This window comes from Panthera leo, chromosome A2 (genome assembly GCF_018350215.1).
Source record: "Panthera leo isolate Ple1 chromosome A2, P.leo_Ple1_pat1.1, whole genome shotgun sequence".
In the NCBI taxonomy this organism is placed as follows: Eukaryota; Metazoa; Chordata; class Mammalia; order Carnivora; family Felidae; genus Panthera; species Panthera leo.
In genome coordinates, this window is record NC_056680.1 from 8,159,591 (window position 1) to 8,171,949 (window position 12,359).

General features: G+C 59.5%; 1 protein-coding gene across 3 annotated transcripts in view; it reads left to right on the forward strand.

The window, feature by feature from the left end:
* The first annotated feature begins 587 nt into the window (after positions 1-587).
* Positions 588-12,359, forward strand: part of CARM1 (coactivator associated arginine methyltransferase 1) — a 38,725-nt gene continuing 26,953 nt past the window's right edge. For 2 of the 3 annotated variants that reach the window (XM_042928441.1, XM_042928442.1), the window contains exon 1: positions 588-807. In XM_042928441.1, coding sequence (XP_042784375.1) covers positions 588-807 — 220 coding nt within the window. Of the gene's footprint in view, positions 808-900; positions 1,060-12,359 lie in introns of those variants that run through there. The other variant, XM_042928443.1, reaches the window with a different exon arrangement.

Genomic DNA, 12,359 nt, shown 5'->3' on the forward strand with positions numbered 1-12,359 from the left:
GCGTCAGACCCTCCTCCACCGTTCGCCGCTGGGGAGCCGCCTCACAAAGCGCGGCCGTTTGCGCGGGGCGGGGCCAAGGGCGTGTCCACACGGCCGAACACCGCCCCCCCCCTCCCGGGGCGCGCCCCTGTCTCCGCCCCGCCCCGAGTCTCCGCTCCGGCTCCGCCCTACAAAGCTCGGCCTTTCGAGCCGCGTCGGGCCGGGGGCGTGGCCAAGTCCTAGGGGCACGTCCGCGAGGCCGAGCACCGCCCCCCGGCTCAGGCTCCGCCCCCGCCGTTCCTGGGCCGCGGAGCCACCTCACAAAGCCGCGACCTTACGCGCGGGGCGGGGCGGCCCCGCCCCCCGGCGCCCTCTTCCTCCCCCACCCCGTGTCCCAGGCGGCCCAGCAGGGGGCGCTGCGCCACGGGGCCGGGCCACGGCGGCAGTGGCGACGAGGCGGAGCGTGGCCGGCAGGCGGCGCTGCCCGGCTCGGCCTCGGCCTCGGCCTGCGCGGCGGCGGCGGCGGCGGCAGCGGCGGCGGCCTGGGCCCGGGCGCGGCGGCGGCGGCGGCGGCGGCGGCGGCGGCGGGGCCTGGAGCCGGATCTAAGATGGCAGCGGCGGCGGCGGCGGCGGGGCCGGGCGCGGGCGGCGCGGGGACGGCGGTCCCGAGCGGCGCGGGGCCCTGCGCGGCCGTGTCCGTGTTCCCCGGCGCCCGCCTCCTCACCATCGGCGACGCGAACGGCGAGATCCAGCGGCACGCGGAGCAGCAGGCGCTGCGCCTCGAGGTGCGCGCCGGCCCGGACGCGGCGGGCATCGCCCTCTACAGCCGTGAGTGCGGGGCCCCGGGGCTGGGCCGCGCGCCGGGGCTGCCCACGAGGCCGGCCGGGCGGGGGACCGGGGCGGGAGGGACGCGGCGAGGGGCCCGGGGCCCCGAGGGTGAGGGGCCCTGAACCGTGGGGGCCTGGTGTGAGGTCCGTGGCGCCGGGCCGAGGGAGATGGGAGTGGGGGCCCCCGAGTCAGGCGAGAGGAGGAACGATGTCAAGGGGCAGAGAGAAAAGAGGGCGTGCGTGGTGGCCAGAGGTGAGGTGCCCGGAGTACGGTGGGAAGCGGGAAATGGGGGAGTGAGGGCCCTGAGATTGGGAGGGGGTGGGCAGGAAGCGGGGGGCCGAGCGGGGAAGGTGAATTCGTAGCATGCTGGGGGTGTGGGGGCTGGGTGGGAGGAAAGGGGACCTGGGGTGTGGGAGAGGTGGGAGTCCCCGGGGGCGGGTGTGGCCGCCCTAGGGGAAGGAGGGAGGGGTGTGGGCAGCCTTTGGCCATCTCTCGGGACTCCCTGGACTGCTAAGGACAGTTGGAAAGCGGTGCCCGGCCTGGGGCGGCCTGGAGGACCCGGTTCCACCCATCGGGAGCCTTTTGGCGTTCTGGACCCCCGTGTGGGAAACTTCTAGACCTGGGGAGAGGGCCCATGCCGGGGTGGTGCGAGCCGCTGGATGTGCTCTTGGTGGAAACGTGGAAGGGTAGGGCCCCTTCTTGATGTCCGGCTCCGAAGTAAGAGGTAACACAGCCTCCTCCCTCGTCGCGGTCCTCGGGTCTTTCTTTTTGGGGATGTGAGAAGCTGGTAACATTTTCAGAAGCTAGTTTCAAAAACTGACATTTCAGTGGAAAAAAAAAAATCACAAATGTGTTTGCCAAGGCCCCTGAGTCTTTGTGGTTCATCCTTTTTCTTTCTGTTACTCTTTTTTATCTGTTCTCTTTGATTCCTGATTGCTTGTTCACATTTTGCTATTCTGTTTCATTCAGCTTTGTCTCAGGTTTTCTCGCGCTGATGCTCGGGGAGCCACTTAGGAGGCCTCTCCTGGCTTTTGGCCTGTGTGAATTTTTTGCCACTTTGGGAAGGGGGTGATCCAGAGGAAAGCGCATAGAGCAGGTGGTTCACACAGGGTTCTTCCTGCACCTCTGCCCGGAAAAACCAAACTTATGCCCACCTCCCAAGCGTCACACCTCTTTTTGCTGGGGCAGAGCTGGGTTTTCTGGGACCAGCCGAGAGGAGAGGGGAGAAAGGTATCCCCGGTGGGCATCAGAGCTCAGGACAGGTGCTTATGCTCTCCACCTTAAACTCAGCAGGATCCCCCAGATCAGGAGCATGATCGTTCATTTGGCGGGTATTAATAAAGAATGAAGATGAGTAGAGGTACCTGGGTGGCTCAGCCGGTTAAGCGTCTGACTTCCGCTCAGGTCATGATCTCACGGTTCGTGGGTTCGAGCCCCGCACAGGGCTCGCTGCTATTGGCGGGGAGCCTGCTTCGCATCCTCTGTCGCCCCCTCTCTCTGCCCCTCCTCCTCTCATGCGCCTTGTCCCCCCCACCTCAAAAATAAATAAAACATTTTTTAACAAATGGGACAAAAAAAGAATAAAGATGAGCAGCATTTCTCAAACCAGGATCCTAAGGCTACTCCTCAAGCAGTTCCAGGCGAGTTGGGTTTTTCTTTTGTAAATAACGTCTTTTGATTTTTGAACAGCATTTGATTTATAGAATTATTGGGAACATACTACAGAGGGTCCTCGTCTACTCCACACCTGGTGTCTCCTAAGCTCAGCACCTTCCTCCAGGAGGGTTTTAACGTTTTATGTTTTTGTTGTGTGGGTGATCTTGACGTTGTTACTAGTTATAAAGATAACATCCTCTTTTAGGGGTCATTCCTAACGGAAGCATTTGTCAAGAGGAGAAAGTCCACGTTTCTCAGATTGAGATCCTCAGTCGGGGATGATCCAGTCTCGCGGGGTCTGAGAGAACTTTTTCCTCCTTATGTTTAAGTCACATTGATGTGGGGCTGAGAACATGGAGTCAGCTGAACCGGGTCGTGTTAATTCCTCAGGGCTGCCGTGACCAACTTTCTTTTTTTCCCCTAAGTTTGTTTCTTTATTTTGAGAGAGAGAGAAAGAGCGCATGCATAAGTGGGGGAGGGACAGAGAGAATCCCCGGCAGAGTCAGCGTGGAGCCCGATGCGGGGCTCTAGCCCACGAACCTCGAATCGTGACCCGAGCCGAAGTCAGACGCTTAACTAACTGAGCCACCCCGGTGCCCCTGCCGTGACCGACTTGGTGGCTTAAAACAAAAGGAACGTGTTCTCGTACAGTTCACGGCCAGAGGTGTGAAACGAAGGTGTTGGTAGGGCCGCACTCCTTCCAGAGGCCCTGGAGGAGGATTTCTTCTTACCCCTAACAGCTTCCTCTGGGGCCAGGCCTTGCTTGGCTTGTGTCAATAGAACTCCAGGCTCTGCGTCTGTCTTCACATGGCCTCACCCCTGTGTCTCTGCGTCTTTTCCTATAAGGACACCTGTCATTGGATTTAAGGCTCACCCTGTACCCAGAATGATTTTACTTGAATTACATCTGCAAAGACCCTTACTCCCAGATATGTCACATTGTCAGGTCAGGGAGTTAGGGCTTGGATGTATTATTTTAGGGTCTCCTACGAGGGCTAGATTGGTGCCCTGCCGGTGCGGGTGAGTCTCTGTACCTCGGTTTCCTTATCGGTGGAATGGGGGCAGCGGCGGGCCTTTGTGGCACCTAGTGTGTTTGCTCCGTAAACTAGCACTTCTGTGGTGGTAGCACCTGCTCCCATCACAGGCTGGGGCCAGCGATGACCTCAGAGTTGGCTGGGTTACTGCTCTGGGTGAGGCAGCACTGGCTCCTGAGCAGGCGTGGAGAGCGGGGTCCACGGGGAGGGATTGCCCTGGAGTGTGCCGGGGGTGTGCAGAGTACCAGGCTGAGGTGTGGGGGCTGCGCTCCGCCTCTGGATCTGAGAGCCGGCCCGGCCTGCCGGGTGGAGCCCAGCCGCCAGCGTCCCGGAGAGAGTCAGAGATGGTCCAGCCGCTGCCTGTGCGGGGATGTGGCGGCTCCGGGGACCTGGGGCCCACTAGGACCTTTAGGCCTTTTCTTGGGATGAACCTGCTTTCCTGGCCTCAGCATTTTCCAATCTGGGCCCTTCTGGGACCTGATTGCTTTGGCCAGTTGAGAAGATATCCGGAGCCCTGTTCTGCTCACCTGTCCTTCATGAGGCAGGGTCCTGCCAGCTGTGTGTGATTCCAGACCCCCGTCCCCGCTCCGGGATTCAAATCTGTGCGCGGGTACGGACAGGGAGGTCGGCCAAGACCCGAATCTCCCCCGTGTGTCCCGTGGGAGGCGAGCCAGAGGTGCGCTTGGGTGCTGGCGGGGGTTCTGAACGTGGAGTCTCACTCGTGTGGGTCACCAGCTGTGCGGCCTGAAACAAGCCATTTCACCTCCTCTGAGCTTGTTGCCTCACCTCTAGCAGCACTTACCTGGACACAGCCTCAGTTTCCTCTTCTGCAATGGGAATAATACCACTTGGGGCCTGGAAATGGGGGTGAAGTGGACCATGGGGGTGTGGAACTAAATGTTTCAGTAGATGTTATTTTAAAGTTTTTTTAATGTTTATTTTTGAGAGAGAGAGCGAGCAAGCACGAGCGCACAGGCAGGGGAGGGGCAGAGAGGGAGAGGGAGACACAATCTGAAGCAGGCTCCAAGCTCCAAGCTGTCGGCACAGAGCCCATTGTGGGGCTCGAACTCAGCAACTGTGAGATCACGACCTGGGCTGAAGTCAAACGCTTAACCAACCCAGGTGCCCCGATATTTCTGTAGATGTCGTTGACGGTGTTGTTACCGGCATGGAGGCATGGAGATCTGGCTTTTCTAGGAGGGAGCCCCTTACGCTGCAGGGCTGTCCGGCTGTCTCGCACCGCCAGCAGGTGGGGGAGGGACCCTTGGGCCGCGACTTCTGCCCCAGGCAGTGGGGCTGGGAGATGGGTGTGGGTAGCGGACACACAGCCCTGTCCCTTGACGTCTGCGCCCTCCCCGGGGAGAAAGATGGCAGCCGCAGAAGGCCCCGCCCCAGTCGCCCTGCCGTGCACGACCACCCTCCCACCGCTTCTTGCCATCCGAAGTCACCCTGGCCCGTATCCATGGCATTGGCTACCAAATGGCAGCTACCAAAACCAGGCCGTCTTCCCTGGGCAGAGGTGCAGACTTCCTGGGCCTTGAGGAAGCTTTGGCACGGCCTCTGGAGTTCTTGGACGCAGGGAGCCCTCCCTTTGAAAGGAGGCAGCTTCTCGGGAAGCCCGTGGTGGGGCAGCCAAGGTGGGGAGCGGAACAGATTCTCGGTTCCTCAGGCCCACGGTGTCCTTTCTGGAGATGACTGTGTCACTTTTCTTTCTTGGTCGGCGCGAGTCACTTTGCCCGGTTCTGTGGACTCTCCCCGCCCCCTGGCTCTGACAGGGGCTAAACTTCAGTTTGGTGGGGGGGGGGGGGGGGGCACGCCAGGGTGCGGAAACCCCAGAGAAAAACCCTTTGCAGAAGCAAGGTGAAGAACAGCCAGCTGCCGCAGAATCAGGAGCTCTTCTGATTTCCTCCGGTCACGGTTCTGGGAGCCCCCTGGTGGCTGGGGGAGGGGCAGAGGGTACAGAAGAGTTTGTCACGTGCCCAGGCTTTAGGGCATTCAAAGTCAAGCTGGGGCGACAACCCAGAAGGTTAGTAACACCGGAAGGGCATTCACATTGCGGTGGTGCCCATAAGTTGCTGCTGCCCCGTGTCATTTTTATTGAGCATTTACTGTGTACCAGGCCCTGCATAAAATGTCTGACCTTGAGAGAAACAGGGGAAAGGATAATAACACGCATTAGGGTCTGTGAGCCAGATCGGGCCTGTCGCCTTTTTTCAAACAGCTAAAGGGAGCCTTGTACATCTTTGAAAGTTTTATTAGAAAAACCCAACAGCTGAAGTAAGAATATTTAACTGGTGCTCGTGTGTCTTGCAAAAACTAAAATACTTATTTGGAAGCCTGTGGACCCCGGGGATAAGTGAAGGGAGCGGGAGGGGTGAGGGGGTGCTGGGGCAACTCGGCCCCAGCCAGGGCTGCCAGATCTGCCACAGCTTTTAAGAGAAACCAAAAAGCCTTTCTTTGTGTGCGTCTGTTTATTTTGACTGCGAAGTATCCTGATTGCTCAGGCCGGATAGAGGACATTTTCTGGACCGTGTGGGCCAGGTAACCTGACAGGTGTGGCCCTGTCTGTGTGTTACCACTTAGAATAGTCCTGGGAGGTCAGGGACACCGTTCCCATCTTATTGGTGGAAAAACAGAGGTGAGAGGGCTCCACCGAGGTGACATGGCTGGAGGGCAGGAGAGCTGGCTTTCAAATTCACCTCTGTTGCACCTGCTGTTTTACGGCAGAGTGGTTCAGTGAGAAAAGGGGGTCAGGATTCAGATTTGTTCAGGCATAACAGAGATCCAGGGTGGCAGCGGCTCAAACAACATGGCATTTTATTTATTGTGCCTTCACGCTAAAGTCTGGAGGGTGGGCGACCAGGGCTGGCGTGGAGGCTTTGCTTCAGGAAGGCCTTGGACCCAGGTCCTTCCAGCTAACCCCCCTCCACCATCCCTGGGGTGAGGTCCTGCCATCGTGGATCAACATGGCAGCTGGAGTCCAGCTGCTACCCCGGTTTCCAGACAGCAGGATAAAGGAAGGGACAAAGGTGGGCCAGGTGTCCGTTGAGGACAGTTTCCACGAGCTGGCTGTGACGCTTCTGTTTTCATTGTTGGCTGGAAGGCGGTTGCAGAGGCACCACTAGCTGCAAGGGAGGCTGGGAAATGTAGTCTTTGAGCCGTCAGCTCCGCGAATTTCAGGGTGTCTCTCTCTGTAGAAGAAAGGAAGGACAGAACAGAGACTGGGAGACGGTCAGGCGGTCACCTTGGCCACAGTAGGTAGGATGTGGACGTAGCCAATGTTGGGAAGGATATTCCTGGCTTATGGCGTCCTCAAGGTGGGGGGAGGGGGCAGCAGCCTGGTGTGGGGCGGAGGGGTCTCTGCAGGAGCTAAAGGGAGGGTAACAAGGTTAGGTCCCGCCCAAGTCACGTCTTACGAACGACAGGACCTTTTCCTGTGATCAGGAGCCGCCCACTTTCCACGATAAGATGCTATTTCTGAAGCAGCGGGTTACAGTGTAGATGGGAGCAGGGAGTGAGGGGCCCGTGGAAGCTTCCAGACTAGAGAATGCAACAGGAAGGTAACCGAATAGTTTCACCTTAACCTGCCCCAGGAGTGTGTCAGAGGTCCAGAAGTGGCGTTCTGGAACAAAAGGTGAACTCTGCCCAGGGCAAAGGCCATGACCCATCGCCAGGGGGTTGTGACCGACCTGCCCTCAGGTTTGCTTCACCATGTGGTTAAAATAAAAGTAGACTCTGGGTATCGTATTAATTGTGCGATTGTGCGTCACGGTCTGACTTTTTACTTCTGAAAACCTAGAAGGGCTGGCAGCCCTGGGCTTACAAGCCCCGAGGCCGAGCTGGGTAGCAGTGCCCCCTCTGGAACTTGCCAGAAGTCCGCTCCTGGCTCGTCACCGCCCCGGCACAGAAGCTTCATGGTCCTTCCACTTGCAGCGGATCGTGTCTTAAAATAGGCATTTCTCTGAACCCGGGTTGCCATTGGGTGTGGGAAGACGTCCCTTCCCCTCAGCCGGCACCCTCTTTCGGCTCCTGGCCTCTCCCTCTGGGCACCTGAGTCTGAGCCCCACGGAGGTGGAGCTGTTACCTCCGGTCCTAAGCTGATCTGGCCTCAGGTCCTAGATCCCACCCCCCCTTCCTGCCCCCCTTCGCCTTCTCTACCCGCACCCGTGCAGGCCCAAAGCGCTGCATTGGCAGTTTGGAAACCCAGGAGTTCCGAAAGCCAGCTTGCCGCTCCTTTGACAGCAAAACCAACCTGGCCCGAACCCTTCACGTTGGCAGAATCCCACCTGAGTTGCCACGTGGGCCTTTTCTAATCTGCTCATCCGATTTACTCTGACTTTTCATGCCTTTCGGGGTGGTTGGGGCCCGTCACGATCGGAGGTCACAGGTGCAGAATGGCCAGCGCCGTGAGTGGCACCTGGCAAGCGAGCGCCGAGGCCACCCGCGGGGGCCTGGCCAAGGTGGGCGTGCGGGACCTTTGGACGGGAGCATGGCGAGAACTCACGGGTCATCTGAGGTGCCAAGCCTCGGACCGGGTCGGATTTTAGCAGAGTGGGAGAGGCTTGGGAACCTTCGTGGCATGTGCTGTGTTCCTTTCCTGGGGAGCTCGCTCTGTGTTTGGGATCTGCTCCCCAACTGGGGAGGTGGTGAATTTGCCAGGACAAATGGGGAAAGATACACCCATCCCAGAGGAGGAGGAATGGAGGTTTCAGACCTGGGACAGACTTGCTGCTCCCGGTGGAGAGTGGAGGCTGGGAGGGACTTCCTCAGGCGGCTCTGAGAGGGGTCTCTTCATCTGGAGTCCTCGATGGCCCTCGGGGGTCCTATGATGTCCTGAAATTGTATGCGGTTTTGCATAAGGGTAGAGGGACAAGAGTCACTAGCTGTGACCTTGAATGAGCCTCCTTGAGAAAAAGGAAAAAGGGTGACAGCGGCATGTCTCTTGAGGGAACGCATGTAAAGTTCCCTGTTGTGTGTGTACCCAGTAAACTGTGGCCATGGCATTGCCATTGGTTTTCTGTGTGTCTTTCTGGGGAAAGGCTCCCCGCTTTCGATGCCCCCTGCGAGGGATCTGTGACACAGGAAAGGCTGACCATCGCTGGAGGACAGCGGCAGATTGGGGAGTGAATGGGTGTCTCTGGCTTCTGAGGAACGGGGGTGGTCAGTGGGAGAGAGGCAGGCGCCCTGCTCTCATCCGGCAGGAATAAGAGGTCAGCGATGTCTGTCGGAGTCACTGGATTTCTGGTCAGGAGGGGCAGCCCCCTTGAAGCTGGGGGAGGGGACCCAGCCAGATGGCAGGTGGTGGGGGCTGGATGGTGGAGTCTCCAGGAGAGGGGAGGAGGGGAGGGCTGACCTCACCCAGGCCCTCTGGGCCTACCAACAGTTCTTTGAAGATGGAGAGACCTGGCTTTCCATCCTCCAACCACAAACGTACTGCGGGGGACTTGGTGTCTTTTTATTGCCGTGGTTACCTTTCGTCTGTCTACCTTTAAACAGCTAGCAAAACTTTTCTGAGCGTCTGCTGCGTGCCAGTTACTGTTTTAGGAGCTGGGGATACAGTGACGCCCAAGATAAGCACACAGTCCCACATTTGCCGACCGGGGGGTTGTGTGACAGGCTCTAAGCCAGCCGTCGCCTAGACCTGTCGTGCTTAGTGGTCAGGGTCCTGCGGAAGAAAGTGAATGGAGGAGAGGTCTGAAAATGCTGGGGAGGGCGAGGGGGGAGGCGGGGTCATCAGGGCCCAGCAGGGCTCCTGCTGGGGGCGCTAGAGCTCGAGGGACGGAAGGAGGGCGTGGTGGGGCCTAGTCCTGGCTGCCCGCCTCGGTGGGCATGACTTCTCTGTGCCTCTGTTTCCTCGCCTGGAAAATGGGGATCCTGAAGGCACCTACCTCAGAGGGTTGTTGGGAACTGGGGGCTAATACAAGTGTTTACAATCATGTCTGCTGCCCGGCAGGCGGGAGTTGAGTGAGCTGTGGGCCTGGTGTGGCCAAGGGCAGCCAGCCCCCAGTGTGGCTGGAGTGGGATGTGCAGGGGGGAGGGGAGGCCTCACAAGGGGGATCTGTGGCGTTTATGCCAAGAGTGTTGGGGGAGGGAGGTGACACCTGTGGTTGTGTCTGGGCTCAAGCCCGGTCTGTCCGCTGCCCTTTCCTAGCAGGGCGATGCCTGGCGAATGACTCAGTCGCCTGAATCTCAGCTTCCTTGTCGGTGGGGAGGCTTCACTGAAGGGTGTAGCTGGTGGCAGGTGGCCTAGTGGAGGTGGCCATCTGTGCCCGGACAGTAGGCACAGCCCTGCTCAAGCCAGACACGATCCCCACCCTGGCGTACTCCCAGTCTCGGGGAGCCGAAAGTAGCAAAACCCCGTCTCCCAGCTGCGGGAGACGTGGCCCAGGAGTCGCCTGAAGAGAGTGGCAGCCGAGGAGCTAAGCGTGGGGGCAGGAGGCCCCTGGTCTGACAGGGTGGCGGTGGCGAGGAGGAACTCCTGGGGGCGGGGCGGGGGGGGGGCAGTGGCTCTGCTGGGGTGGGGTCTGCGGCATCTCTGGGCCAGCCCTGCTGCTCTCCTGGGTCCCTGACTCTGCATTCCCTGGTTGGAATGCACGTTCTCCCTCCTCCCTCCCGGACGAGGCAGCCCTCTCTGGGTCGGAAGCTGCTGGAGGCCATGATTAGCATAGGCTGTGTAGCCTTACCTTGATTTGACCTTGTGACTCTGTCCCAGGTGATCTCTGTTTCGCTTCCATCTCCTCCTGGAAGATGCAGGGCAGTGAGAGGGTTGGTGTCAGCCCAGCGCACATGGCAGGTGAATAACACACAGGGTTATAGGTCGTTGGTCTAAACCTGCTGTGTTGTCTGGAAGGGACGAGTACCCCAGGTGTGGGCAGCCAGGTGCTCGCGATCATAAAGCCCTGAGACAGGTGGGGCTGGGAGGGGGCCTCGGCGGCCTTGAGATCCTGCCCGGCCCCTCCCGGTGCCTCATGACTCAGGAGGGAGCCCCTGCCCGCTTTCTCCCTTCGGGGACTAGCTCTGAAGGATTTGGGACTCAGGGTCGCAGGCATGGTGCAGGGTGGGGCCGTTGGCACCCGCCACACTCGCCCGGAGAAACCACGTCACCTGTCCCCGCGCTTGTACAGAGTACACAGCTCTGACTTTTGGTTGAAGAATCTGGAGTTCCCGACTTTCCCTGCCCCCACTCCCTTTGTTTCCCGAAAACCAGTTCTATGAAGGAAATTGAGACCAGGCTTCCCCCAGGCCTGCAGGGGTTGGATGGGGAGACTCTGTGCCCTCGTTTTTTTCTTTAGATGACTTATTTATTTTAATTGTTGTTCAGTCAACACCCCCAGATGCCCGGGCTTTCAATCCTGTCCGGTGCATTTGACAGTTGTGTCCACCCACGAAACTGCCACCCAAAGCCAGACCTAGAACTTGTCCCCCAGCCTCTGGGTGCTTTTTGTTCTGTCAGGCGGGGCATTCTTGGAAACAAGTCCAGGCTGGTTTGGGGGAGGGGGCTCTGCCTCCTCCCCACCCCCACTCCTTGCACCGAGAGAGGGAACCCCCTTTTATTCCCTCTTTTTGTGTCTTTCAAGCGATTCATCACCCACAGCTTTGGCAAGAACGGGTCTGGGCTGTTTTTCTTTAAGATTGTTGGCGGATTTGCCTCCCCGCTAATTGTGTTCGTGTGGCTGGGGTTCATGTTCGCTGGGTATGTTATACATGTCAGAGCGGAATGGTTTCAGGGGTGGAAACCTGCCTGACCACACGGGCAGGGGTGAGGTTCCAGGCGAGGACGGCGGAGGGGGCCTGGGCAGATGGGTGCTCTGATGAGAAAGGGGTGCTCTTGTGATCCCCTCCAGGGGGCACGTGAGTAAGTAATCAAAGACACACTGAGGGGGGGGGAGGGTCTCTTATAGACCCAAGAGGGACATTCCAGAAAATTGGCCACATTCTCCCTTGAGCCTGAGGGGAAGGCAGCAGCCAGCTGGTTTCCAGACCTGTGCCATGTGCCCTGGAGGCCTCTCCACGGAGCCTGGAGCCCGGCTCTGCCCTGAGCCCTCTGTGTGACCGGAGGTTGGAATCCCCAGTGTTAGCTGGGCCCCCCAGGGGGCAGACATGGACAGGATGCCTGGCTCTGTCTCCCCCTACCTCCTCTGCCCCCATGCGCTGCTTATCTTGTCTGCTGAGCGCCAGCACGAACATGTGCCAGGCGGGCACCGAGCCAGGCACTTTACGTTCATCGATTGTCCCAACCGTCAGAACAGCCCCGAAGGGCCGGCCGGCCGCTGTGGCCACTTGGCACAAGGGTGCTGGGTGGAGGCGTGAGTAGGGGTGAAACCAGCCCATTCTCTGCTCCCCGAGCCACGCATGCTCTGCCGGGAGCCACGGAAGCCACAGCCCCTTCCTCTGGTTTATAAACGAGGAAACTGAAGCATTCGATGGCAGGTAGCGGCCGGGACGTCAACCCACGTTTGGCTCTGGCGCCTCCACTTAGCCGTGTCACCTTTCAGGCGCTGGTGACAAGTCCGTGAAGGAGATTTAACGCCGTGTGGAGGAGGCGCCCCTCTGCCCCTTTGTCCTTGTCCTGTGTCAGAGAAGTGGCCCCGGAGGGCTCTTCTGGAGCCCGCCTCATTGCTGAGTCCGTTATGGGGTGAGGCAGCCTCTGTCCCCCTTCGCCTGTGCACATCTGGAGTCACATCTGGTGAGGCAGCCTGAGGGCAAGGGGGGGCATGCAGGGTCCTCCAAATTCTCATCCTGTACTCTGTGTGCCTGGCAGTGGGCCAGAGGGGCTCCCTGAGTCCCGGGGGCCTGGCGGACACCCTCCAAGCAGTGGCGAGCCCTGCTTCACCTCTGGGCCAGTGGTCAGGCTTCCCTTCC